Source organism: Scyliorhinus torazame, chromosome 5 (genome assembly GCF_047496885.1).
Source record: "Scyliorhinus torazame isolate Kashiwa2021f chromosome 5, sScyTor2.1, whole genome shotgun sequence".
Lineage (NCBI taxonomy): Eukaryota > Metazoa > Chordata > Chondrichthyes > Carcharhiniformes > Scyliorhinidae > Scyliorhinus > Scyliorhinus torazame.
The window spans coordinates 296,823,578-296,849,932 of record NC_092711.1 but is presented as its reverse complement, the minus strand read 5'-3'; the positions used below and the strand labels follow the sequence as shown (position 1 = coordinate 296,849,932).

General features: G+C 50.2%; 2 protein-coding genes across 5 annotated transcripts in view; one reads left to right on the top strand and one right to left on the bottom strand.

Moving 5' to 3' along the window:
* The window catches only part of eda (ectodysplasin A), a 366,616-nt gene extending 360,729 nt beyond the window's left edge, over nt 1-5,887 (top strand). For 3 of the 4 annotated variants that reach the window (XM_072505793.1, XM_072505792.1, XM_072505791.1), the window contains exons 8-9: nt 1,348-1,579; nt 4,199-5,887. In XM_072505793.1, the coding sequence (XP_072361894.1) occupies nt 1,348-1,579; nt 4,199-4,275 (309 nt within the window). In that variant the 3' untranslated portion in view covers nt 4,276-5,887. Of the gene's footprint in view, nt 1-1,347; nt 1,629-4,198 lie in introns of those variants that run through there. The other variant, XM_072505794.1, reaches the window with a different exon arrangement.
* An 11,949-nt stretch (nt 5,888-17,836) lies between these two features.
* The window catches only part of col4a6 (collagen, type IV, alpha 6), a 497,938-nt gene continuing 489,419 nt past the window's right edge, over nt 17,837-26,355 (bottom strand). The window contains exons 46-47 of the mRNA XM_072501535.1: nt 22,365-22,651; nt 17,837-21,686 (exon numbers count right to left, since the gene is read on the bottom strand). Of these exons, the coding sequence (XP_072357636.1) occupies nt 21,426-21,686; nt 22,365-22,651 (548 nt within the window). The 3' untranslated portion in view covers nt 17,837-21,425. The remainder of the gene's footprint in view (nt 21,687-22,364; nt 22,652-26,355) is intronic.

The window sequence follows — 26,355 nt, the reverse complement described above, 5'->3', positions numbered from 1 at the left end:
TAGATCTCTTTGACTTTCAATACTCTTGAGGGTTCTACCATTCACCGTATATTCCCTACCTGCATTAGACCTTCCAAAATGCATTACCTCACATTTGTCCGGATTAAACTCCATCTGCCATCTCTCCGCCCAAGTCTCCAAACAATCTAAATCCTGCTGTATCCTCCAACAGTCCTCATCGCTATCCGCAATTCCACCAACCTTTGTGTCGTCTGCAAACTTACTAATCAGACCAGTTACATTTTCCTCCAAATCATTTATATATACTACAAAGAGCAAAGGCCCCAGCACTGATCCCTGTGGAACACCACTGGTCACAGCCCTCCAATTAGAAAAGCATCCTTCCATTGCTACTCTCTGCCTTCTATGGCCTAGCCAGTTCTGTATCCACCTTGCCAGCTCACCCCTGATCCCGTGTGACTTCACCTTTTGTACTAGTCTACCATGAGGGACCTTGTCAAAGGCCTTACTGATGTCCATATAGACAACATCCACTGCCCTACCTGCAGTGTCTTTGTTGCACTCCCTCTATGGCAATAATGTCCTTTCTGAGGTAACGGGACCAAGACTGCACACAGTCCTCCAAGTGCGGTCTAACTTTGGTTCTATATAATTGAAGCAAGACCTCACTACTCCTGTACTCAAATCCTCTTGTGATAAAGTCTGACATTACATGAGCCTTCCTAATAGCTCATTGCACCTGCTTGTTAACGGTCAGTGACTTATGGACAAGGTCCCTCTGTACATTTTCTCATTTCTGGTTTAAACACTTCCTATTGAGAGAGGCATAAGACTCCCAGCATCAACCATTTCTGAAAGATTATCATCTCCCACGGGTGGTATAATTAACAGCATTGTTGAATGAAGCGGAAATCAGATTGTCCATTTAAGGTTAATTAATGTTCTTTGTTTTCAACTTGATAATTAATTCTGAGCGTTGAGGGTTAATTAATGTTCTTTGTTTTCAACTTGTTAATTAATTCTGAGTGTTGTGGGTTAATTAATGTTCTTTGTTTTCAACTTGATAATTAATTCTGAGTGATTGTTTTCTGTTCCCTAATTCCTTTAAAGAGATTGATTTTATTTCACTGTAAAATTGGCATTCAGCACCCTGGCCATTTCCTGAGATCTCATTGTGTTTAATGAATGTATGCTGTATGTGTTTCCTTCGGCAACACGTGGAGATGAATTCCTCTCCACTCCAATACACCCTCAAAGGTATAAAGATATTTCTAATGTACTTGAGAAAGTTGTCTTCAGCCAAAAAAAATAAGACAAGTAAAAAAAGCGCTAAACTTTAGCTGACTATATATCTTAAAAAATCACATTTTACTCTTCTTGTCTCAGGTTTACTATATTAACTTTACCGACTTCGCAAGTCATGAGGTGCTCGTGGACGATAAGCCTTTCTTGCAATGCACACGCAGTATTGAGAACCGCAAGTCAAAGTTCAACACCTGCTACACTGCAGGGGTCTGCTTGCTCAGGGCGAGGCAGAAGATCGCAGTCAAGATGACCTATGAAGATACGGTCGTAAACATGAGCAAACACACAACTTTCTTTGGAGCGGTGAGACTAGGTGAGTCTCCATAGGATTGGCCTCTGCAGGACTGCACAGTACAGAGAGGTGGGGGGGGGGGGGAGGAAAGTGGGAGGGGGGGGGGGGGGTTGAGGACAGTTAAAAGATCCCGGGATTTCGGAGAAAAGTTTCTTTGATTTATCCAAACCAAATAGATTCCTGTTTTCCTGACGCGTGCTTGTGTCAACAAACATGACTTGTATTGAGTTGCATTTGGAAATCACCAGGACCTGCACAAGTTTGCCAGCCTTATAACAAACTCTTGCCATCTGTTCCGCCTGATGTGTTACCATCTCCGCTGTATTACGAATGAGATGATTTCCCCAGTCACTTGCCCTCACCCCACCCCCAGTGGACTGGAATGATTCAATTCACTCTGCTCATTGTGCAAAGTCCATGTTGACTTAATGTTGGATATTCGACTGGTACTGATGGAAATGATGCTGCTCATATATTTTTTGCAAGCATAATGGACCAAGGGCATGCAAGCATTAAGGCACGAGAGTGAGATGTCCCTCATCTGGATGAATGGAGAAAAGCGATCATGTCTTCTCCTCTGATCAACATACTGTTCTGTGACTAGAAATATGGGAGAATCAGTTGAGTAGATTTCACTTAAACACAGAGGAAACTCATTAAAACGCTGCTTGAAGGAAGACAAGAATTGTTTATTGGAGTGCAGTTAAAGTTTGGCATTTATGTCCTGCATTATGGAATACCCTACTGCTTGCATTTTTGCACCTTTTATATAAGCATGCTTTATTACAAGGGTTTTAACTTTGAGAGGTGTTAATTAAAAGAAAAGTTATACCCTGATGAAATATATCTTTAAAGGGGGCACTATCTTGGTGCAAAAATGTTCAGTAAAAACCTTCTGCACAAACACCAGAGGCAAAGCTGCAAATTGCATCAAAATACATTGGGACAGATTTTCAGCTCACTGTTTAGAAATGCATTGTGGGGTTGTTTCCATCATTGGCAACCCAGCAGTACTAGTTTTACCCTGAGACGGCAAGCTGAATTTCTTTCCCCACCTGTGAGATTACTCACATCTTAAGTTACCAGTATAACCAAGCTAAACATGACTCACTTTGCAGCTACAAGGAGGAGGGAGTCTGTGTACGCAGTGGACTTTTGGGATGCCTGGAACTACATGAAAGGTGGTCATGATGTAAATAACATGTTGGCTTTCTCATATTGCAAATGGAAAGAATGGTTTGTCAAATATTTTCTTGCTGATGGGTGGAAAGGTGCCAGAGCACATGTTCTTCTGAGTGGTGCATCTTTTCTAGAAACCAGGGGCGAAATTCTCCCCCAATGGCGGGATGCCCGCCGACTGGCGCCAAAGCCGGCGCCAATCAGACGGGCACCGCGCCGGCCCAAAGGTGCGGAAGTCTCCGCATCTTTGGCGGCCTAGCCCCAACATTGAGGGGCTAGGCCGACGCCGGAGGGATTTCCGCCCCGCCAGCTGGCGGAAATGGCGTTTGTTGCCCTGCCAGCTGGCGCGGAAATGCGGCGCATGAGCGGGAGCGTCAGCGGCCGCTGTCAGTTTCCCAGCGCGGGAGCATCAGCGGCCGCTGTCAGTTTCCCGCACATGCGCAGTGGGGAGAGTCTCTTCCGCCTCCGCCATGGTGGAGGCCGTGGCGGAGGCGGAAGGGAAAGAGTGCCCCCACGGCACAGGCCCGCCCGCGAATCGGTGGGCCCCAATCGCGGGCCAGGCCACTGTGGGGGCACCCCCCGGGGTCAGATCGCCCCGCGCCCCCCCCCCCAGGACCCCGGATCCCGCCCACGCCGCCTGGTCCCGCCGGTAAATACCAGGTTTAATTTACGCCGGCGGGACAGGCAATTCCTGGGCGGGACTTCGGCCCATCCGGGCCAGAGAATCCAGTGGGGGGTCCCGCCAACCGGCGCAGCCGGATTCCCGCCCCCGCCCAATCTCCGGGAGCGGAGACTTCGGCGGGGGCGGGGGCGGCATTCACGGCGGCCAACGGCCATTCTCCGACCCGGCGGGGGGTCGGAGAATGACGCCCCAGGTGCTAAGTTCAGTTTGTAGCTGCCACAGGATGGCTCAATACGTTGACCTGGATTTTGCAGTCAGCACAGCGAGGGAACAGTGCTCGCCATTGACCTCGGGGAACAGAGCTGCCTACAAAGTGTTAGCAGTGCAAGAGAGCAGAATTTCTCTCTTCCAACATCCCTTTGAATTTGGTGCCTTCTAGAGGTGGATCGGTGGCATTCAGGAACAGGGCAAACAGGCTGACAGCCAATCAGATTGACAAATTTAGCAGATGCCAAAGCAGGAAGTAAAAAGCACAATTGTACAGAAATAAAAATAAAAATTGGGCACTCACAGGGGATTAAAGAAGAAACCTAAATATGAGAACACAAACATTTATTTTGAAACGTAATACTTTACAAAGACTCTGGCAATTTTTAAATGTCCTTCTGCGGGAATTAGATTCCAGTTGTAAATTGTAAACAGTCGGAAGTTCATTACAAATGATGTCTCGTTGATTCCATCTGCAAAAGCTGAAGTAGCCCGCCCTGAGGAGGGCAGACGTTGCTATAAGTTTTACACCACCCTGACAGCCTCGCCATCATTACCATTGCAAATTGCAGGTCATTTCAAGGTTGCGCCAGCTCAGAAATCAAAAATGGACACCAGAAAGACTGAGAGATCTCAATGGGTCAGGTAGCTTCTGTCACGAAGCACAAACTCTGAGGATCTTGCAGCTGGTAAGGATTGGATAAATAATTCATGATTGCATTCTTTCCAATTTTTGTTCTACTATATTTTTGTTATAATAATTCCGTCAATCACAGAATCCATAAGCTGCAATAAAACAGCAGGGCACCCTTTCTCCTGCAACGTGGGTTTGAATCCAGATTGGACTAATGAGGTTCCTAGGGAGCACAGCAAAACTAACTACGAATTTGGAGCTAAGTTGGGCATCTATTTGGGAGAGAGCCTGTGAAGACAGTTACTTTCAGAGCAGTGGAAAAATATAAGATTGAAGCAGTAAATTCCCTAAGGGTCCAGTTAAAGTGCATTCTTGGAACCGAGTGAAAACTCTCTATCTCCAACAATCTGTGACCAGGGCATGCTCAATGCTACCCAAATCAAAAAGTGTTGGCATTTCCATGAAAAAAAAATCTTTCATATTCATATTTTTGGTTTGTAAAGTACCAGAATAAGTACCGGAAGCGATTTCCTCTTTCTCAAAATCTTGCTTTCTTTCAAATATTTTTATGATTTTTCCTCCAGTAAAAGCTGAAGCTGAGGTTGTAAAATTGTGTCACTAAATCACATTCATGTGCATTTAAATGGAATTATTGGCATTATTTGCAAGAGCAATTTGGGATGTTTTCAATTGTTGGCTGTAAACCGACTCTCACATTAAGGTTCCATCGTAACTTTTTTGTTCAGTTAGAACAAAGAAAATGACAGCACAGAAACAGGCCCTTCGGCCCTCCCAGCCTGCACCGATCCAGATCCTTTATCTAAACCTGTCTTCTATTTTCCAAGGATCTACTTCCCTCTGTTCCCTGCCCGTTCATATATCTGTCTAGACGCATCTTAATTGATACTATCGTGCCCGCCTTACCACCTCCGCTGGCAAAGCGTTCCAGGCACCCACCACCCTCTGCGTAAAAAACTTTCCATGCACATCTCCCTTAAACTTTCCCCCTCTCACCTTGAAATCGTGACCCCTTGTAATTGACACCCCCACTCTTGGAAAAAGCTTGTTGCTATCCACCCTGTCCATACCTCTCATAATTTTGCAGACCTCAATCAGGTCCCCCCTCAACCTCCGTCTTTCCAACGAAAACAATCCTAATCTACTCAACCTTTCTTCATAGCCAGCACCCTCCATACCAGGCAACATCCTGGTGAACCTCCTCTGCACCCTCTCTAAAGCATCCACATCCTTCTGGTAATGTGGCGACCAGAACTGCACGCAGTATTCAAAATGTGGCCTAACCAAAGTCCTATACAACTGTAACATGACCTGCCGACTCTTGTACTCAATACCCCGTCCGATGAAGGAAAGCATGCTGTATGACTTCTTGACCACTCTATCGACCTGCTTTGCCACCTTCAGGGTACAATGGACCTGGGGCGTCATTCTCCGACCCCCCGCCGGGTCGGAGAATGGCCGTTGGCCGCCGTGAATCCCGCCCCCGCCGAAGTCTCCGCTCCCGGAGATTGGGCGGGGGCGTGAATCCGGCTGCGCCGGTTGGCGGGACCCCCCGCTGGATTCTCCAGCCCGGATGGGCCGAAGTCCCGCCCAGGAATTGCCTGTCCCGCCGACGTAAATCAAACCTGATATTTACCGGCGGGACCAGGCGGCGTGGGCGGGCTCCGGGGTCCTGGGGGGGGGGGGGGGGGCGCGGGGCGGTGCCCCCACGGTGGCCTGGCCCGCGATTGGGGCCCACCGATCCGCGGGCGGGCCTGTGCCGTGGGGGCACTCTTTCCCTTCCGCCTCCGCTACGGCCTCCACCATGGCGGAGGCGGAAGAGACTCTCCCCACTGCGCATGCGCGGGAAACTGACAGCTGACGCTCCCGCGCATGCGCTGGGAAACTGACAGCGGCCGCTGACGCTCCCGCGCATGCGCTGGGAAACTGACAGCGGCCGCTGACGCTCCCACGCATGCGCCGCATTTCCGCACCAGCTGGCGGGGAAACAAACGCCATTTCCGCCAGCTGGCGGGGCGGAAATCCCTCCGGCGTCGGCCTAGCCCCTCAATGTTGGGGCTAGGCCGCCAAAGATGCGGAGCCTTCCGCACCTTTGGGCCGGGGCAATGCCCGTCTGATTGGCGCCGGCTTTGGCGCCAGTCGGCGGACATCCCGCCCTTGGGGGAGAATTTCGCCCCTGAACTCCCAGATCTCTCTGTACATCAATTTTCCCCAGGTCTCTTCCATTGACCGTATAGTCCGCTCTTGAATTAGATCTTCCAAAATACATCACCTCGCATTTGGCTGGATTGAACTCCATCTGACATTTCTCTGCCCAACTCTCCAATCTATCTATATTTTGCTGTATTCTCTGACAGTCCTCCTCGCTATCTGCAACTCCACCAATCTTAGTATCATCTGCAAACTTGCTAATCAGACCACCTATACCTTCGTCCAGATCATTTATGTATAGCACAAACAACAGTGGTCTGAGCACGGATCCCTGTGGAACACCACTCGTATCCTTTCTCCATTTTGAAACACTCCCTTCCACCACTACTCTCTGTCTCCTGTTGCCGAGCCAGTTCTTTATCCATCTAGCTAGTACACCCTGAACCCCATACGACTTCACTTTTCCCATCAGCCTGCCATGGGAAACTTTATCAAATGCCTTACTGAAGTCCATGTATATGACATCTACAGCCCTTCCCTCATCAATTAACTTTGTCACTTCCTCAAAGAATTCTATTAGGTTTGTAAGACATGACCTTCCCTGCACAAAACCATGCTGCCTACCACTGACGTCAAGCTCACAGGTCTATAATTCCCTGGATTATCCCTGCTACCCTTCTTAAACAAAGGGACAACATTAGCAATTTTCCAGTCCTCCGGAACCTGACCCGAGCTCAAGAATGCTGCAAAGATATCTGTTAAGGCCCCAGCTATTTCGTCCCTCTCTTCCGTCAGCAACCTGGGATAGATCCCATCCGGACCTGGGGACTTGTCCACCTTAATGCCTTTTAGAGTACCCTGAACTTCCTTTTTCCTTATGCCGACTTGACCTAGAGTATTTAAACATCCATCCCTAGTTTCAACATCCGTCATGTCCCTCTCCTTGGTGAATACCGATACAAAGTACTCATTAAGAATCTCACCCAATTCCTCTGACTCTACGCATACATTCCCTCTGTTGTCTTTGAGTGGGCCAATCCTTTCTCTAGTTACCCTCTTGCTCCTTATATACGAATAAAAGGCTTTAGGATTTTCCTTAACCCTGTTAGCCAAAGATATGTCATGACACCTTTTAGCCCTCTTTATTGCGCGTTTGAGATTTGTCCTACTTTCCCGATATTCCTCCAAAGCTTCATCAGTTTTAAGTCACCTAGATGTTATGTATGCTTCCTTTTTCATCTTAGCTAGTCTCACAATTCCACCCGTCATCCATGGTTCCCTAATCTTGTCATTTCTATCCCTCATTTTCACAGGGACATGTCTGTCCTGCACTCTAATCAACCTTTCCTTAAAAGACTCCCACATTTCAAATGTGGATTTACCCTTAAACAGCTGCTCCCAATCCACATTCCCTAGCTCCTGCCGAATTTTGTTTACTTGGTCTTTCCCCAATTTAGCACTCTTCCTTTAGGACCACTCTCGTCTTTGTTCATGAGTATTCTAAAACTTACGGAATTGTGATCGCTATTCCCAAAGTAATCACCGACTGAAACTTCAACCACCTGGCAGGGATCATTCCGCAATACCAGGTCCAGTATGGCCCCTTCCCGAGTTGGACTATTTACATACTGAAAAGGCTTTATTCTTATCTGTCATTTAAAAAAACAGACTTCATAAAATGGTGAAAGGGAGTTAAAGTGCTGTGTAATTCATCACTGTCCCACATAAATGTGTTGTTAAAAACACATCTGTGTTGGAAAGATTATGAAACATATTCTGTCACTTAGCCTACAACTTTAACTTGTTACAGAGTGAGGTTATTGAATTAGTGGTCTTAGATTCTGAGAACTAGATTTTAAATCCCTTTTACATGTGCCCTGGAATTTTCCAATCCGTTGCACTTTGAACCACAAACTTTTATCCTTCTGGGATGTGTTTATAGAATCAATAGAAAACTTTCTCATTCCTGACATATTGTGACCATTTGTGATGTTGCAACTTGGAGTAACTTGATCAACTGTACAAAACCAGTTGCCGCACATATTAAATAGGCATTGTGTCAGATGATAGGTAATGAAGATCGGGACAGGATTCTCCGACTCCCCGCCGGGACGGAGAATTGCCGGGAGCTGGCGTGAATCCCGCCCCCGGCGGTTGCCGAATTCTCCGGCACCGGATATTCGGCAGGGGCGGGAATCGTGCCGCGCCGGTCGGCGAGCCCCCCCCCACCAGCGATTCTCTGGCCTGTGATGGGCCGAAGTCCCGCTGCTGGAATGCCCGTCCCGCCGGCGAGAATCAAGGGCGGAATTCTCCCGAAACGGCGTGACGTACACCAACTGGCGCCCAAAATGGCGCCAATCAGACGGGCATCGCGCCGCCCCAAAGGTGCGGAATGCTCCGCATCTTTGGGAGCCGAGCCCCAACATTGAGGGGCTAGGCCGGCGCCGGAGGAATTTCCGCCCCGCCAGCTGGCGGAAACGGCCTTTGTTGCCCCGCCAGCTGGCGCGGAAATGACATCCCCGGGCGGCGCATGCACGGGAGCGTCAGCGGCCGCTGACAGTTTCCCACGCATGCGCAGTGGAGGGAGTCTCTTCTGCCTCCGCCATGGTGGAGACCCCCCGGGGCCAGATCGCCCCGCGCCCCTCCCAGGACCCCGGAGCCCGCCCACGCCGCCTTGTCCCGCCGTTCAAAAGGTGGTTTAATCCACGCCGGCGGGACAGGCAATTTATCGGCGGGACCTCGGCCCATTCGGGCCGGAGAATCGAGTGAGGGGGCCCGCCAACCGGCGTGGCGCGATTCCCGCCCCGGCCGAATCTCCGGTGCCGGAGACTTCGGCAACCAGCGGTGGCGGGATTCACGGCAGCCCCCGCCGATTCTCTGACCCGGCGGGGTTCGAAGAATGACGCCCCAAACCATCTCTCGCGGGTGGGCTCGGGGTCCTGGTGGGGGGGGAAACGATCTGGCCCTGGGGGGCACCCCCACGGTGGCTGGCCCGCGATCGGGGCCCACCGATCCGCGGGTGGGCCTGTGCCGTGGGGGCACTCTTCCCTCCGCCTCGGCTACAGCCTCAGTGATGGCCGACACGTAGGAGACACACCCCCTCCTGCGCATGCGCGGGGATGACGTCAGCGGCTGCTGACGCTCCCGCGCATGCGCGGACTTCCGCCGCCTGGCGAAGTCCTTTCGGCCCTGGCTGGCGTGGTGCCAAAGGCCTTTGCCGCTGACCGTCGGCGCGCCAACCACTCCGGCGCGCGCCTAGCCCCTCACGGTGAGGGCTTGGCCCCTAAAGGTGCGGAGAAATCTGCACCTTTGGGGCGGCCCGACGCCGGAGTGGGACCCGCCGGGACCCCCCCCGCCCCGCCGGGTAGGGGAGAATCCTGGCCCTGAAGTGTGACTGCCCTGGAGATCCTCTGGTTCAATGCTGCATTGTTTGATGCATTTCCCACTAAAACAACCCTCAGTTGAACTCCTGATTTTATTTGAAAAGAGACAAAACATTTACAGGCGGTGGTGGGGGAACTAAACCTTTTCAGCTGTTAAAAGGTAACATTGGTAACAAAGCAAGAAAGATGAGATGGTGATGTGCTACACTATTTGCTTTCCAATCTCGTGGTCGCAAATTGTTGAGATTTATGATTTGCTCTGCCAGAAAATAGTTTTTTCAATCTGGTGAAAGTGAGCCTCCCCATAGGAATAAACTGATGTATGTGGTGACCAAATAACAAAAGCTTTATTCACGTTATGATTATTTCTTAAACAGATAATCTTTCCCAATGCCCGCCATAAAACTTGTCATATTAACCAACCAGGCTGCAGCTCATTGCAGCTTTACGGGGACAGGCAGAACAATTTACTGAGCTATCCTGGACTGGGGAGGAAGCAATGAAGCCACAGACTGGATTTCCACTTCTCAGTATCACAAGCCTTTACTTAGGTGGTATCAGTGGGTTCAGTTAAATAGCAGACAGAAGGGGCGAAATTCTCCCCCAACGGCGGGATGCCCGCCGACTGGCGCCAAAGCTGGCGCAAATCAGACGGGCATCGCGCCGGCAAAAAGGTGCGGAAGTCTCCGCATCTTTGGCGGCCTAGCCCCAACATTGAGGGGCTAGGCCGACGCCGGAGGGATTTCCGCCCCGCCAGCTGGCGGAAATGGCGTTTGTTGCCCCGCCAGCTGGCGCGGAAATGCGGCGCATGCGCGGGAGCGTCAGCGGCCGCTGTCAGTTTCCCAGCGCATGCGCGGGAGCGTCAGCGGCCGCTGTCAGTTTCCCGCGCATGCGCAGTGGGGAGTGTCACTTCCGCCTCCGCCATGGTGGAGACCGTGGCGGAGGCGGAAGGGAAAGAGTGCCCCCACGGCACAGGCCCGCCCGCGGATCGGTGGGCCCCGATCGCGGGCCAGGCCACCGTGGGGGCACCCCCCGGGGTCAGATCGCCCTGCGCCCCCCCCCCCAGGACCCCGGAGCCCGCCCACGCCGCCTGGTCCCGCCGGTAAATACCAGGTTTGATTTACGCCGGCGGGACAGGCAATTCCTGGGCGGGACTTCGGCCCATCCGGGCCGGAGAATCCAGCGGGGGGTCCCGCCAACCGGCGCGGCCGGATTCCCGCCCCCGCCCAATCTCCGGGAGCGGAGACTTCGGCGGGGGCGGGATTCACGGCGGCCAACGGCCATTCTCCAACCCGGCGGGGGGTCGGAGAATTACGCCCAAGCATTTGGACAAAGTACTGACAACAGCATACCTTATCAGGGGGAGTAAAGTGGGAGCGAAGAAAAAAGGTGGATTTTGTCCGCTAAAGCTGTAGAAAACACTGATTGGCAGGTTGACATGTATTCTCACTGGTAATGGCCTTTTAAACAATCTCCCCTCATAGAAGTGCTTCATGTTTGAGACAAGGGGCGTCATTCTCCGACCCCCCGCCGGGTCGGAGAATGGCCGTTGGCCGCCGTGAATCCCGCCCCCGCCCCCGCCGAAGTCTCCGCTCCCGGAGATTGGGCGGGGGCGGGAATCCAGCCGCGCCGGTTGGCGGGACCCCCCGCTGGATTCTCCGGCCCGGATGGGCCGAAGTCCCGCCCAGGAATTGCCTGTCCCGCCGACGTAAATCAAACCTGGTATTTACCGGCGGGACCAGGCAGCGTGGGCGGGCTCCGGGGTCCTGGGGGGGGGCGCGGGGCGATCTGACCCCGGGGGGTGCCCCCACGGTGGCCTGGCCCGCGATCGGGGCCCACCGATCCGCGGGCGGGCCTGTGCCGTGGGGGCACTCTTTCCCTTCCGCCTCCGCTACGGCCTCCACCATGGCGGAGGCGGAAGAGACTCTCCCCACTGCGCATGCGCGGGAAACTTTCGGCGGCCGCTGACGCTCCCGCGCATGCGCGGGGAAACTGACAGCGGCCGCTGACGCTCCCGCGCATGCGCCGCATTTCCGCGCCAGCTGGCGGGGCAACAAACGCCATTTCCGCCAGCTGGCGGGGCGGAAATCCCTCCGGCGTCGGCCTAGCCCCTCAATGTTGGGGCTAGGCCGCCAAAGATGCGGAGACTTCCGCACCTTTTTGCCGGCGCGATGCCCGTCTGATTTGCGCCGGCTTTGGCGCCAGTCGGCGGGCATCCCGCCGTTGGGGGAGAATTTCGCCCAAGATTTTATTCTTCCCTCCTCCATCTCCTTAAATGAAGATTATATTTTCTCAACCTCTGGCTCAAAGCAAGCTACAATGTACGCTGCAAACAAGACCTGCAATGAAACACAACACTAACATGAAAAGTAGGAAACTACTGCTCAGCCTTGGTGAATCCTCTTGGTCTGACTCACTGAAGCCTTAATTTCCGTCAATTCTCCCCTCCTCTTCTCAAGGCATGATTCATGCTGGGTGAAGCTCCAAAAACCCCAAAATTTAATAGTGAGATGGGTATGAAGGAAAACGTAACTGAGCTCAAATGGAAACAGAAAATACTGGAAATACACTCAACTCTGGCGGCATCTTTGGAGGGAGGGTGGAGGGGGAGAGTTTTAACATTGAAAACCCTTTCATTGGAACAGGGAGACCTTAAAGACAAGGGGCGACATTCTCCAACCCCCCCGCCGATTGCCGAAGTCTCCGGCACCGGATATTCGGCGGGGGCGGGAATCGTGCCGCGCCGGTTGGCGGGACCCCCCGCTCGATTCTCCGGCCCGAATGGGCCGAAGTCCCGCCGATAAATTTCCTGTCCCGCCGGCGTAAATTAAATCACCTACCTTAACGGCGGGACAAGGCGGCGCGGGTGGGCTCCGGGGTCCTGGGGGGGGGGGCGTGGGGCGCAGGGCGACCTGGCCCCGGGGGGTGCCCCCACGGTGGCCTGGCCCGCGATCGGGGCCGACCGATCCGCGGGCGGGCCTGTGCCGTGGGGCACTCTTTCCCTTCCGCCTCCACGGTCTCCACCATGGCGGAGGCAGAAGAGACTCCCTCCATTGCGCATGCGTGGGAAACTGTCAGCGGCCGCTGACGCTCCCGCGCATGCGCCGCCCCGAGATGTCATTTCGGCACCAGCTGGCGGGGAAACAAAGGCCGTTTCCGCCAGCTGGCGGGGCGGAAATTCCTCCGCCGTCGGCCTAGCCCCTCAATGTTGGGGCTCGGCCACCAAAGATGCGGAGTATTCCGCACCTTTGGGGCGGCGTGATGCCCGTCTGATTGGCGCCGTTTTGGGTGCCAGTCGGCGGACATCGCGCCGTTTCGGGAGAATTTCGCCCAAGAGGTGGGATTCTCCATTGCCCGACACCGATATCGTAATCGGCAATCGTGCGGAGAATCCCTTCTGGCACCCAAATTGGGGGTGGTGCCGGTTTGAAGCCGGTTTGAAAGACATCGCCTCCTCCGAAATGGTGTCATCGCGTTGCACGCCACACGCAATGGACGCATCATTGGCAGACCCTCCCACAATGCTCCACCCCTGATGGGCCGAGTTCCCGACCATCTACATAATCCACGGGCGGAATTCTCCCCCCCTGCCCATGTCAGCTGGGAGAGACCCACCACGCCGCCCTGGCACCCGCACGCGATTCTCCCCACCCCTCCCCCCACCACCAAACCGGCGTGGCAAGAATCACGGCTGGCCACTGGGAGAATCGGGGCTTGCCGTTTGCAATGGGCGAGCGGCGATTCTCATGCCCGGATGGGCCGAGCGGCCTGCCCAACACGACAGGTTCCCGCCGGCGCCATCCACACCCTGGTCGTGCCGGCGGGAACAGCGCGGGAATGCTGGGGGGGGGCGTCCTGTGCGGGGGGGCGGGGGGGGGGAGGGGAGGGGGATTCCTGCACCGGGGGACCTCAAAAGGGGTCTGGCCCGCGATCGGTGCCCACCGATCGGCGGGCCGGCCTCTCTGAAGGAGGACCTCCATTCCTCCGCCGCCCCGCAAGATCCATCCAACATCTTCTTGCGGGGCGGACGCGGGGACGACGGCAACCGCGCATGCGCGGGTGATGTTATTTACGCGGTGCCGGCTGCGTCATTTACGCCGCGGCGCCAAGGCCCGGTACGCTTAAATGACGCGGCGCTGCTCCTAGCCCCCAGGGGCGGGAGAATAGGGGGCTGGGAGCGGCCTCCGACGCCGGAGTGAAACACTCCGGTTTTCACTCCGGCGTCGGGACTTAGTCTCCCAATGGGAGAATTGCGCCACACATTTCTCTTTGTATCTCCACTGTTTCCAGAATTTCACCTTTTAGAAAGTACCTTGTTCTGCCAATTTTTAGGTCAGAAGTAGATGACCTTACATTGACATCCATTTGCCATAGTTTTGTCCAGTCACTTTATCTATCCATATCTCTTTTTTTATAATGTTATGCTTCCAACCTCTCTGGTAACAGTGCTGCTTACTTTTCTGCCTAGTTTGGATGTGTCTTTATATCCCATCATCTAAGACATTAAGCAAAACTGTTAACTGTTGCAGCCCAGTTCAGATCCTTGCCACTAGTCATATCCTGCCAATTAGAGCACCAATTATCACTACACCTGTTCTCCTGCTGCACAGCTGACCTTCGAACCAGGTCAACAATTTACCTTCCATTCGCTTGAAGTTTCAATTCTCTTAAAGGTTCAATTCTACAGAAGTTTCAATTCAAAACATCTTGATTACTTCCCGCCTTTCCCCTTGATTAGCCATATCAATTCAGGACAACCTACCATTGAACTTGGGATCTTCCTGGCCATCATGACTCAGTAGCGTATCTAGGAGGAAAACTCTGATCTACTTTTCTGTGCAACCACCTAGCTTACCCCCACCACATATCCCATATCCATATGTTATACCTTGTCACCAATTTAAGCCGTTGCACATATATGGAAATTAAACAGCAAACAAATATTTGTTCATGACAGGGTTGCACAAACCTTGCAGTTTGAAGTTGTTACTGTCCAAAATGTAAAACAGTTTTTGGTTCTTTTGGAATGAAAGTTTTTTGTCACCTTCTGAAAGATAACAGCCCCCCCCCCCCCCCCCCCAAATGCTGGTACCAATAGGAGACCCACTTTCTCATTGACCAAAGGCCATGCGTGCCAATTATAGTTTTCAATGCTGTGAGGTCTTCCTTAATTCACAATGTTTTTCTCCCCTCCTGTTAAATTGTGTATCTTAGATTAATCAACACCTATGTTTGCATTATTTTGTCACCCTGCACCTCATTGGCTCTACTTTGGTAACATAGTGTAATTCAAAATGTCTTGTAATAATAAAAGAGATACCGATCATGTCCAAGAAATCATGTTGTCTGTGCTTGGAGGTCAAGGTTACAGAGGGCTTATTGCACTCTTGATGTTTTCCAGTTCCATTGCATCTTAGTCCTGTTTTGCTATTGCTTCTGTAGTGTATTGTAAATATATTGTTTAAGTAATAACAATGTGCCTCAATGTTATAATGATTTAAATTTAGCTGTTCTGGATACCTAGGCCAAAGGAGCCATCGAGTTCCAATGATGGAATGAGTTTGTGTGGAAATGGGTCAGTGGCGAGGTGTGTTCTTTAGTCTTTGACATAATTTATTTGTATTGTACATATTTTTTTATCAATTGCACAACAGTTTAAATGTTTGGAGCAGCTCACATGCTGTACACTGAGTTGCTAAAAGTGTTTAAAAGGATGAGTGCATATAATGATTATTAAAGCTGTACATGTCTTTTGAATTTTGCTGACCTCTTTGAATTGTGTTTTTTTGTCTTATTAAACGCATGTGCTTGAAACACCGTCATGTACTGGACCCCATACGAAACTTGAAAATAATAAGTGCAGCCATAGAATTTACAGTGCAGGAGACCTTTCGGCCCATTGAGTCTGCACCCACACCTCCACTCTATCCCTGTAACCCAGTAGCCCAACTAACCTTTTTTGGACACTATGGGCAATTTAGCACGGCCAATCCACCTAACCTGCACATCTTTGGACCGTGGAAGGAACCTGGAGCACCCAGAGGAAACCCACGCAGACACGGGGGAAAAGTGCAACCTCCGCACAGACAGTGACCCAAGCCAGGAATCGCACCTGGGACCACGTTCTAATCGGCCATCGGGTCCGCGGCCGCCCTGGTGGTGGGAGGCCACGGGGAGGCTTCATGGATGGCCAGGGGAGTGATTGGGAGTCAAGAGCCCACGGGCACGCGCGATACCGGGGGGGGGGGGGGGGCTACATTTTTGCTGCCGTTCCGCGGTGCGAGTCCGCCATGTCCCACGGGTCCCGCATGCGCGGACTCCCAACCGGAAGTGCCGGGCCCCGTATCTGCAGCCAGAGCTGCGAGAAGCACTCCGGGGCCCTGCAAGCCCCCTGCAGATGGGAGAATCACTTTCTTTAGGAAGTCCAGAGTGAAATGCCGTTTTTTACGCTGGCGTGGGGACATAGCCCCATTATTGTGGAATCCAGCCCCTGACCTCCTAGATCTTGGGCTGGATTCTCCGGTTCTTCACCCATGTTTCTCTGCGGCATACAGTTCACTGGTTGCCGGATTCTCTCTTCCCATCGCTTGTCAATGGGATTTTGCATTGCACACACTCCACACCGCTGGGAAACCCATGGGTGGGGATGCTCTGCTCGCGGGAAAAGTGAATCGCGACAACTGGAGAATTCTGGCTGTTATATTTATTGAGTATACTCATCCATATCCCTTAAATAAAAGCTACATTTTCATTTGCTTTATCTCTTAGCTCTTACCTTTAGTTTATTTCTCTTACAATTCCACTTAAAACATCCAAAACCTATTTTCCTGGTGCTGTACCGCTCTATGCAGTAATTTCTGGACCTCACTGAAATCTCAAATTCAACTAAGAATGTTCTCTAGTGCCCATCTCGCACAATCTATTTGGCACAGTAAGAAGTCTAACTACACCAGGTTAAAGTCCATCAGGTTTGTTTGGGATCACTAGTTTTCGGAACACTCCCAACAAACCTGTTGGACTATAACCTGGTGTAAGATTTTTACTGTGCCTATCCCAGTCCAACGTTGGCATCTCCACATCAGGGGTGAACGGTGCTGGCGGGACTCTGTCGCATCCGCGCGGCCGCTTGGCCCATCCGGTCAGAGAATCGGCGGCCCCGCCGATTCCAGCGGCCCGCAGCCGGCGTCTCGCCAAACGCACCGGCGCAAATTCTCTGCACATTGGAGAATCGCGCGCCAGCGTCGTGGCGTGGTTGCGGCGATACTCCGGCCCGGCGCGAGGTTTGGAGAATTGCCCCCCTATTGTTCAGAAACACCAGGAGCTGGATTCTCTGCACCCTGAAGCCGAAATCACATTCGGCGATGGGGCAGAGAATCCGTTTTCTTTCCCACATGAAATCGGGACCTGCGCCGGTTCCGCAATTCTCCCCCCCCCCCCACCCCCGAAAAGTATTCACTGCCTCAGGACTGAGGCCTGTCCCGCTATTCTCCACCCCCGACTGGCCGAATTCCCGACGCATATTTTAAATGTGGTCCTGTCGTTCGGGAAACGTGCGAGGCGGCTGCAGACTCAATCCGCGGCTGCCACAGATGGGGGCGGGCCGATTGGAGGACAGGTAGTCCCCATTCGGGACTGGGGTCTATGTGTCCAGGCAATCGGGGGCATTATTTCAGCGGTCCAGGTGCGCGGGCTGAGTCCGTCATGGAGCACGGCGTGGCCACTTTGGCCACTGTCGTGCGCTTGCGCAGCCTCTGACCCGGAAGTGCAGGGGGTCATATCGGCAGCTGGAGCTGCGAGCTCCACGACAGCTGCCTGCTAGCCCCCTGCAAAGCTGTGAATCTGTGGCCTTTTGATGGCAGTTTTCCTACTGTAAAAGACAACGTTTTTCACGGTGGTGTGGGGACATAGTCCCAAAAACGGAGAATGCAGTCCCAGTTGTCTGGAAATTCTTTGAGCAGATCCAAGCATGTCCCCTAATCATTTCCATCCAGTGCTTTGGGAGCAGAAACAAGGCAGATACTGTATTTAGATAAGTAAAACAACTTTATTGCTGCTTCACTATTTTATGTTGCAGGTAAATATTTATAGCCTCTGGGTTTTCTTGTTCACACACTTGTGGTTCAGCATTCTAATATCATTCAATAATCCAGAAAATATCGAAGTCCAGAAATGACTTTGTCGCAAGCATTCGGGATTGGAGCAGTTACGGGTCATCAGTCCCAAGTGATTCCACCTTGGCTGGAGCTTTTCATATCCTGTCCCACCAAGATGTCTTAATTCGAACCTTAAAAAGAGACTTCATAAGCCAGTTCCACTTGGGAGTAGAATTGCCAATTAGAGCCATATATGGGGTAATTTAGCACTTTGAGCCTAAATCCTCCAATCCAATCCAAACTAATCTTAAACAAGCCCCTTACAATCGACAGAGAAGACTTTACAGAGCCCATTTGACAAGAATACATGAGTTTATTGTTCACTGTACTTTCATTTGGCAATTTATATATCTCTGCAATGTCACTGGCCAAAGGAAAAGCAATGTTGCTTTGTGAGCAATTAACATTGGGCCAATTGTTTTTCGCAATTATAAATTGAATCTATACAATTCCAGAATCTTTCAATACAAACATTTAAATTTGAAATTTCAATAGTACCAAATACCATTCAAAGTAGAAACCTGGCAGCATTAATCCTGCATATACAGGTATTAAGTGACAACAAAGAAAAAAGGTTACATTTGGAATTGTTTACTTGTTTAAAACGAGAGGGAAAAATCGATTCCAGACATAATGACACAAGCATAATTGAGAGCAATTCATCTGAATTCTGAAATGTACATTCTTCCCGAACCATCTGGAGATGGCAGGGTGGATTTGGGGAGGGGGGCGGGGTGGTAATTTTCTCAATGAGTGAAGCACTCAGCCACTTGCAAGCAGGTTCAAGCAGATACATTCTGGACCCCTGTCATAAGAAAATTGAGCAGAGTTGAATACTTTCGCAATACAGTCAAGCAATATAAAATAGCACCATTGTGAATACAAACACTTGTGGGTTTTAAAAATATGTTATTTTGCTTTTGCATGACAGGGGTTGCCATTACCTGGTTTTGAAGTGCGCACAATTTTCCAATGTGCTTTTTAAGTCATGTGAGGATTTGCAAAATCTACCCTCAGAACTTAAGTCATGATCGAAATCCTTACCAGGCCTCTGATTATGGTCTCTGTTGGGTTTCGAGCATGGGTAAAAGGTTGCAACCCACATCCTAAAAAAAAAACTAAGCATTTGAGCTGACTACCCAATTCAAAATCACTGCTCTTTATGAACTGTTGGATGAGGGGCAGTTTCTCAGCCTACCTATCTCCTACACACACCTCTCACATATTCTTGATTGAAAACAAAACCCTTGACCGTAGTACATAAGGCTACCTCTGAAAGAAAAGCACCATGTTCAGTGAAACCAGTTTACGTGCTGAATAGAATGTCGCTGTGCTTAGCAGTCACGAGAAGAATCACGGCCTCTACATTGGACAGCACCATGAAGCACAGGAGCCTTCATCCCTCTACTACATGCTAATGACTGACATTAAATCACTGCAGTTTACAATTGTGACAAATATGGCTTAAGCTGATGTCACATGCAACAAACACAACAATAGTTTCTCAACGCAGAGTGCTGAAAAGTACATCAAGGCACCACACTTAACATCACTGTATTTTTTAACAATTGACAGTGAAATCAACAGCTCAATGAGCCAAAACGGATTTGTCTGTACCAAAAGCAAAGAGGGACACAATGCTGTGTTAAAGGATCCTGTGCTAATGTGAAATGGTGACGGAGAGGCTTCACTATATTAGCCAAAGACAACTGAGGCTATTAGAGGTGACATATCTGCTACTTAACCACTGCAGGCAGTTTTCAGTAGAGTTGAATGGTCACTTCCAATCTCCCCACTTTACAGTGAGAAGTTTGTTCTTTTATATTATAGAGGGTGAAAACAAAAGCTTCCTATGAATGAAAGCCAGTTGAATATATCCATGCAGAAATGCATGCATTCTTAGTAACTTATGTTAAAACCTATTCTGTGGTAGGAGAAAGTAGGGCAACTATTTCACTTTCTGAGGTAGCCATAAACTTTAAAAAGAGCACCTATGTGATGAGTAAACATGAAACTTCCACGATATTTTTATTGCTTTTCTATTGTGACTTATGAAATGAGAAGTGCAGGTGATAGCTTTAGAACTAGTCACAGTTTGGTCACTGTGGAAAGTGACTGTGTACAATTAGGCACGTGCTTTTAAAATTCACTATTTCATTATCTTTGTGGGAATCACAGAATGCATCCCTGTTTCAGGAGAGTAAATTGCAGGGGGGGGGGGGGAACGCATCCTGTAAAATTTAATTCCACAACAAAGCAAACTAATGTATTTACAGTATATGAAAAAGCCCTTGAAACATAGGCCAGTTTATCTTCAGTAGATAAGATTAACATGCAAATACTTATGTATTTTCTGACATCCTTTGTTCAAGACGTCCGCAACCTACGGCTCCTGAGTCGCGTGTAGCTCATTATGGGCCAGACACTTAACTGATCCAACTCATTTTGATGATTATTAAATGGCTTGTTTCATTTTGTTAACATTGTATTTGTTAAAAATTACATAATTCAGTGAACAACATTTTTGTCAGAACATTTCAATGTTGTTGCAATGTGTCTCTGTCTTGTTTTTCATGGTTGTTGGTGTTTAAATAATATATTGTGACTCTTCAAATTTGCTTTTCTGACTACATTCTAAAAAATGGTTCTTGGTGCCATTAACGTTGCCGACCCCCATCCCAGTCTCCAGTATAAGGACTTTTAAGATACAGCTTGGAGGAGGCGAACTGCAACAGAGGTCAGTTGCGATGTTATGGCAAACAGGAAAATGCTTTTGTGGCACGTCAATCTGAGAGAAGGACACTGGGTGGGATAATGCCAGGTAAAAGTGTGGCATCATTTACAGGAACACCAGACCGACGAACAGTTAGCACTGTGAACAGCCAGGAGTATGAGGGAACAGGTCATTGGCAGAGATGATCTTAAAAGAAGCTCTCACTTCTACTCCCAGTTTCAAAAAAAGCTTGTGGAAGCGCTGGTATTTTATTGCAGGTTGGGGTGGCATCAAGTGTGGCACAGCCCATCAGAAATATATGAGAAACTGGAAGCAGGCTCCCTCTACATGAATGAATACAGGCTTCACCTTCAAACAGCCTAGTGACACCCATACATTATACTGCTTCCTGTACACAGGCATAGATAGCATCGTCCTGATCAGATTGAAAGGAGCTACTGAAAATAAACTGCACCTAAATAGATTGGACCAGACCAGACCCAGGTAACATTGGCACTGTCTGGTCCCTTATTTGCTCATGTGTAAGCTCAGTAGGTTAATAAAATGGGGGGCTTTGCAGAATGGTAGATATCAGGGTACACCATTTTTTTTATACAATCGGTTTTAGAAACCATCTCCTAATATACAAAGTTCGTGAAGTTGGCAGACGATTCATCAGAAAGGCCTGCTGTGCCTGCTGGCTGAGCGGGAGTCACGTTGGCGGGGTGGATCCGAGCAGGCTGGCCGCTACAAGTACTTCATACAGACTTGACAGCGGCTGACCCGTGTCCGCAGCTGGCCCGCTTTCAGCGTCTCCGAGGGCGGCGACTCCACAAACTGGCGGTTTTCCTCCACGATGGTCAGCCAGAAACTGTACTTGTTGGCGAAGTAGTGGCATGTGCCGCGGGCACCGTTGCATTCAATGAAGGGTGTGGAGCGGAAGTCCTCCAGGCAGGAGCCTGGTGACACGAGAGACTGGCCCCCACCTTCGGCACCAGCAGCTGTGTGCTGGGAAGAGAAAGAATTTGAATGAATGGTGTGAAAGACCGGTCTCTCTGAACAACTACTGCCACCTCTAAATCGGACTGATGGAGCTGGATCTTACAGGAAAAGGTCTGCAATTTAAATAAAGTAACTGGGAATGATTAATACACGGTATAAAAGCTTGTACAATGATGGCAGTTTTCTTTCTGTAGCTAGGCCTCTGCACTCTGCTGAGGAGTGTGGACAGCATGGTAGCACAGTGGTTAGCACAGTTGCTTCACAGCTCTAGGGTCCCAGGTTTGATTTGCGGCGTGGGCCACTGTCTGCACGTTCTCCTTGTGTCTGCGTGGGTTTCTCCGGGTGCACCGGTTTCCTCCCACAGTCCAAGGATGCGCAGGTTAGGTGGATTGGCCATGCTAAACTGCCCTTCGTGTCCAAGAAGGTTACTGGGTTACGGGATAGGGTGGTGGGTGCTCTTTCCAAGGGCCGGTGCAGACACGATGGATCGAATGGCCTCCTTCTGGACTGTAAATTCGATCAGTCCATGATAAGAGAGCCTTGCCCTCTAGAAAGCTACCTGCAGGGTAATCCTGCCACCATTCCCTGCTGCTGTTGCTTTGCCCTGGCTGTCGCATCATATACATCCCTCAAGCACCTTGCCTAACAAACGCCACTTTCTGCCAAATCAGAGCTAGCACTAACCATGAGGAAGGAGTAGCCTATCCAGAGACTCCGCCAACCGTGCGGGCACTGTGGAATGGTTATATCCTGGCTGTGGACAGCAATGGCCTGAGATGGCACCTCGCAGACGGAACAGCGGCTGATGTAGCGTCGGATCTGCAGGTTGGAAACTGGCATCATGGGGATAGGGGCAGTGGTAGACAGCCAATAGGACTTATCGTTCCTGTTTGCATAATGGCACACCTCATCAATATTACAATAAAGGAAAGGCATGGTGGTGAAACGGGGCAAGCATGAGCCGGCCATTCCTGTGGACGAACAAAGACAGTATTATTCTAAAATCACACACAGATTTTTTTAAATAACGTTTTTACTCAAATCAGGGCACACATAACAACAAACAAACAATCATTCAATAACAAAATACAATCCCCCTAACTTGACACTTTTCTCCCCGAAACCCCCCCCATGACCCACTTCCTCCCCCCGCCCCCACCCTCTAATTCTGCTGGCAACAAACAGATCCACAAACGGAGACAAGAACAGCCTCCATCTCGTCCAGAACCCCCCATCCTAGATCCAAAAGACAAGCTTAATCTTCTCCATTTTAAGGAATTCCACACCATCCCCCAACCATGCCGACAACTTCTCTGACTTCCATGCCAATAAGATTCACCTCCAGGCCGCCACATCGGCCCCCTTCCTCTCCATCAGCCCTGGCACTTCCGACTACCGAAAGATCACCTCAAGAGGACCCGGTAACATCTCCACCCCCACAATTTTAGCTAGTGTCTCAAATAACAAGCCCCAGAACCCCAACAATCGTGGACATGACCAGAACATGTGGACATGGTTAGCTGGTCCCCTTCTACAACTCTCACACCAATGCGCTATCCCTGCGAAGAACCTATTAATTTGCGCCCATGTCATATGGGCCCTATGCATCACCTTGAACTGTATCAAGCTCATCCTGGCGCATGACGATGTGGCATTAACCTGACGCATAATTTCACTCCATACCCCCTCATCCCAACTCCATACCCAACTCCTCTTCCCACTTCTGTTTATCTCTTTATGTCATCAAACGGCGCATTTCTTGTACCCACGGGCTATCTATTGATGTCCGCAATTCTCCAATCCCACAACGCATCTGGCAAGAGCAACCTATCCAGCAAGTAGTGATCCGGCAGTCGAGGAAACGAGGACATCTCCTTCTGCTCAAGATCTCACAACTGTCAATACCTAAACTCTGCCCCCCTTCAGCAAGTCCTATTTCTCCCGCAACTCCCCAGAGCTCACATAGCTTCTAAGAACAGGTCTTTCACCCCCCCCACCCCCCCACCCCCCACCCCCCCCCCCCCCACCCCTCTCAAGGGGGCTATTGATGCAATGCAGTCAAGGAAGGCGCCAGTCCCAGGTGGTTTTCTGATTGATTTTTATAAACTGTGACGGAACTGGCCCCACATCTTCTGGGGATGTTCTCCCCAAAAAGGAAAAAGACCCGGTGGAATGTGGACCGTTCATGTCCATTTCCTTGTTAAATACTGATATGAAAGTTCTGGCTAAGATAGTAGCATGACGGCCTGAGGGTTGTTTTCTGGGAGTGGTGTCAGAGGATCAGACATGTTTTGTGAAGGGGAGGCAGCTGTCTGGTAATATCAGACGTCTATTCAATGTTGTTAAGACGCCGTCTGAGGGCAGGCTGCCCGAGGGTGTGGTGGCTATGGATGCGGAGAAGGCTTTCGATAGGGTAGAGTGGAGCTATTTGCTGAGTAGGTTTCGATTTGGGCCCACATTTGTCTCATGGGTGAGGTTGTGTATGTGGCCTCTGCAGCTAGTGTTAGGACAAATTTGGTTAGCTCGGAGTATTTCCGGCTATAGAGGGGCACGAGGCAGGGCTGCCCGTTATCCCCACTTCTGTTTGCATTAGCGATAGAACCTCTTGCTGTTGCTCTCCTGGCTTTTGAGGAGTGGCCAGGTACTGTGAGGCGGGGGAGGGAACGCAGAGTTTCGCTATATGCTGATGACTTGTTATTGTACATGTCTAATCCGCTGGGGTGTCTGGATAAGATTAGAAGTATACTGGATAAATTTGGCACCTTCTCGGGCTACAAATTGATTATGACCAAAAGTGAAGTATTTCCGGTTCGTGCCCTGGGACAGGGGCAGATTTGAATGCCTTTTCATTCAGGCTGGCCAGAAGTAGATTCAGGTACTTAGGTATTCAGGAGGCTCAGACTGGGCTCTGACGTATAAATGGAATCTGGCAGGCCTGATGGAGGGGGCTGCCAAGAGTTTTGCTCATATTTCAGTCCCTCCCTGTATTCCTGCTGAAGCGTTCTTCTGTAAGTTGGATAGAATAATTTATGATTATGTGTGGGCAGGTAAGCCGCTGTAAGTTCGGCAGGTATTTTTACAAAGTAAGCGGCGGGTGGGAGGGAGCTGGTGTTCCCTAATCTTTTGTATTACTATTGGGCAACAAATGCAGAGGAGGTTCGGCAGTGGTGGCGAGGGCAAGAGGTGGAGTGGGTACAAGTGGAGGAGGCATCGTGTACGGGGGTTAGCCTGAGGGCTTTGGCTCTGGCCCCACTTCCATTTGCCCCGGAGTAAGTCCATGGGAAGTCGGGTGGTGACGTCTTCCTTAAAGATCTGGAGCCGGTTGAGGCGGCATTTTGGTTCGGCGGCCATGCCAGCCTTGAATCATTGGTTCGCCCTGGCAGGGTTGGATGCAGCATTTAAGCAGTCACATTTACATCTTTAACGGATTCCACGAATATATAACACAGTCATCTGTGCAACATTACATTCACTCACTTTATGCAATGTAAACTGCATGCCTCGCCATTAATGGTTAGCTTTTAAAATGCAATCAGTTGTCTGGTAAATGCAAGTCCCATTTTTTCCAATTGAGGTGTTGACTTATGCCGGGGCCACTCCATGCGCATCTGATGGCAGCTACCCATAAAGCCAACATTCACATACTTTCCTGGACAGTACCTGATGCTAGGCTATCTGGCTTGAGAAGACCATGTGCCAACCTTTATTCACCAGACGTGCACGTACACTTTGGGATCAGGACTGAAAACCCTGTGGTTTTTACTCCTGAATCCAGTAGTGTGGAGGTCAATTGTTGTCCCTTAACACGATTCTTGCTGAGAGTAACCAATTCCTCACACTGACTCCAGGGATCTTCCTAATCCATGGTGTTTAGCTTTGCAATGGGCTATGTATTTGTTCAGTGAGTCACCAAGCAAATTTCGACCTTTTTCTTTAGGATCACCCCAAAAAGATCCCTTTTTAAAAATCAACCAGTTGAAAATAATCCAAATTGTAACTTTAACACTAACATTGATTCCTGTTATTGCTATTGGTTTGTTTTGTTTCATAAACAATGCATATTGAGCACAATGCCTGGAGCAAATGGTTTGTACGCGGTGCTTAGCCAAAGTGTATTCAAATATGGGCGGCATGGTAGCACAGTGGCTAGCACTGTTGCTTCACAGCGCCAGGGTCTCAGGTTCGATTCCCGCTTGGGTCACTGTCTGTGCGGAGTCTGCACGTTCTCCCCATGTCTGCGTGGGTTTAATTAATAATAGTCTTTATTGTCACAAGTAGGCTTACATTAACACTGAAATGAAGTTACTGTGAAAAGCACCGAATCGTCATGTTCCGGCGCCTGTTCGGGTACACAGAGGAAGAATTCAGAATGTCCAAATTACCTAACAGCACGTCTTTCGGGATTTGTGGGAGGAAACCAGAGCACCTGGAGGAAACGATGTAGACACGGGGAGAACGTGCAGACTCCACACAGACAGTGACCAAAGCCGGGAATCGAATCTGGGACCCTGGCGCTGTGGAGCTAACCACTGTGCTACAGTGCTGCCCGGTTACTCTGGGTGCTCCGGTTTCCTCCCACAAGACCTGCTTGTTAGGTGAATTGGACATTCTGAATTCTCCCTCAGTGTACCCTAACAAGCGCCGGAGTGTGGCGACTAGGGGATTTTCACAGTAA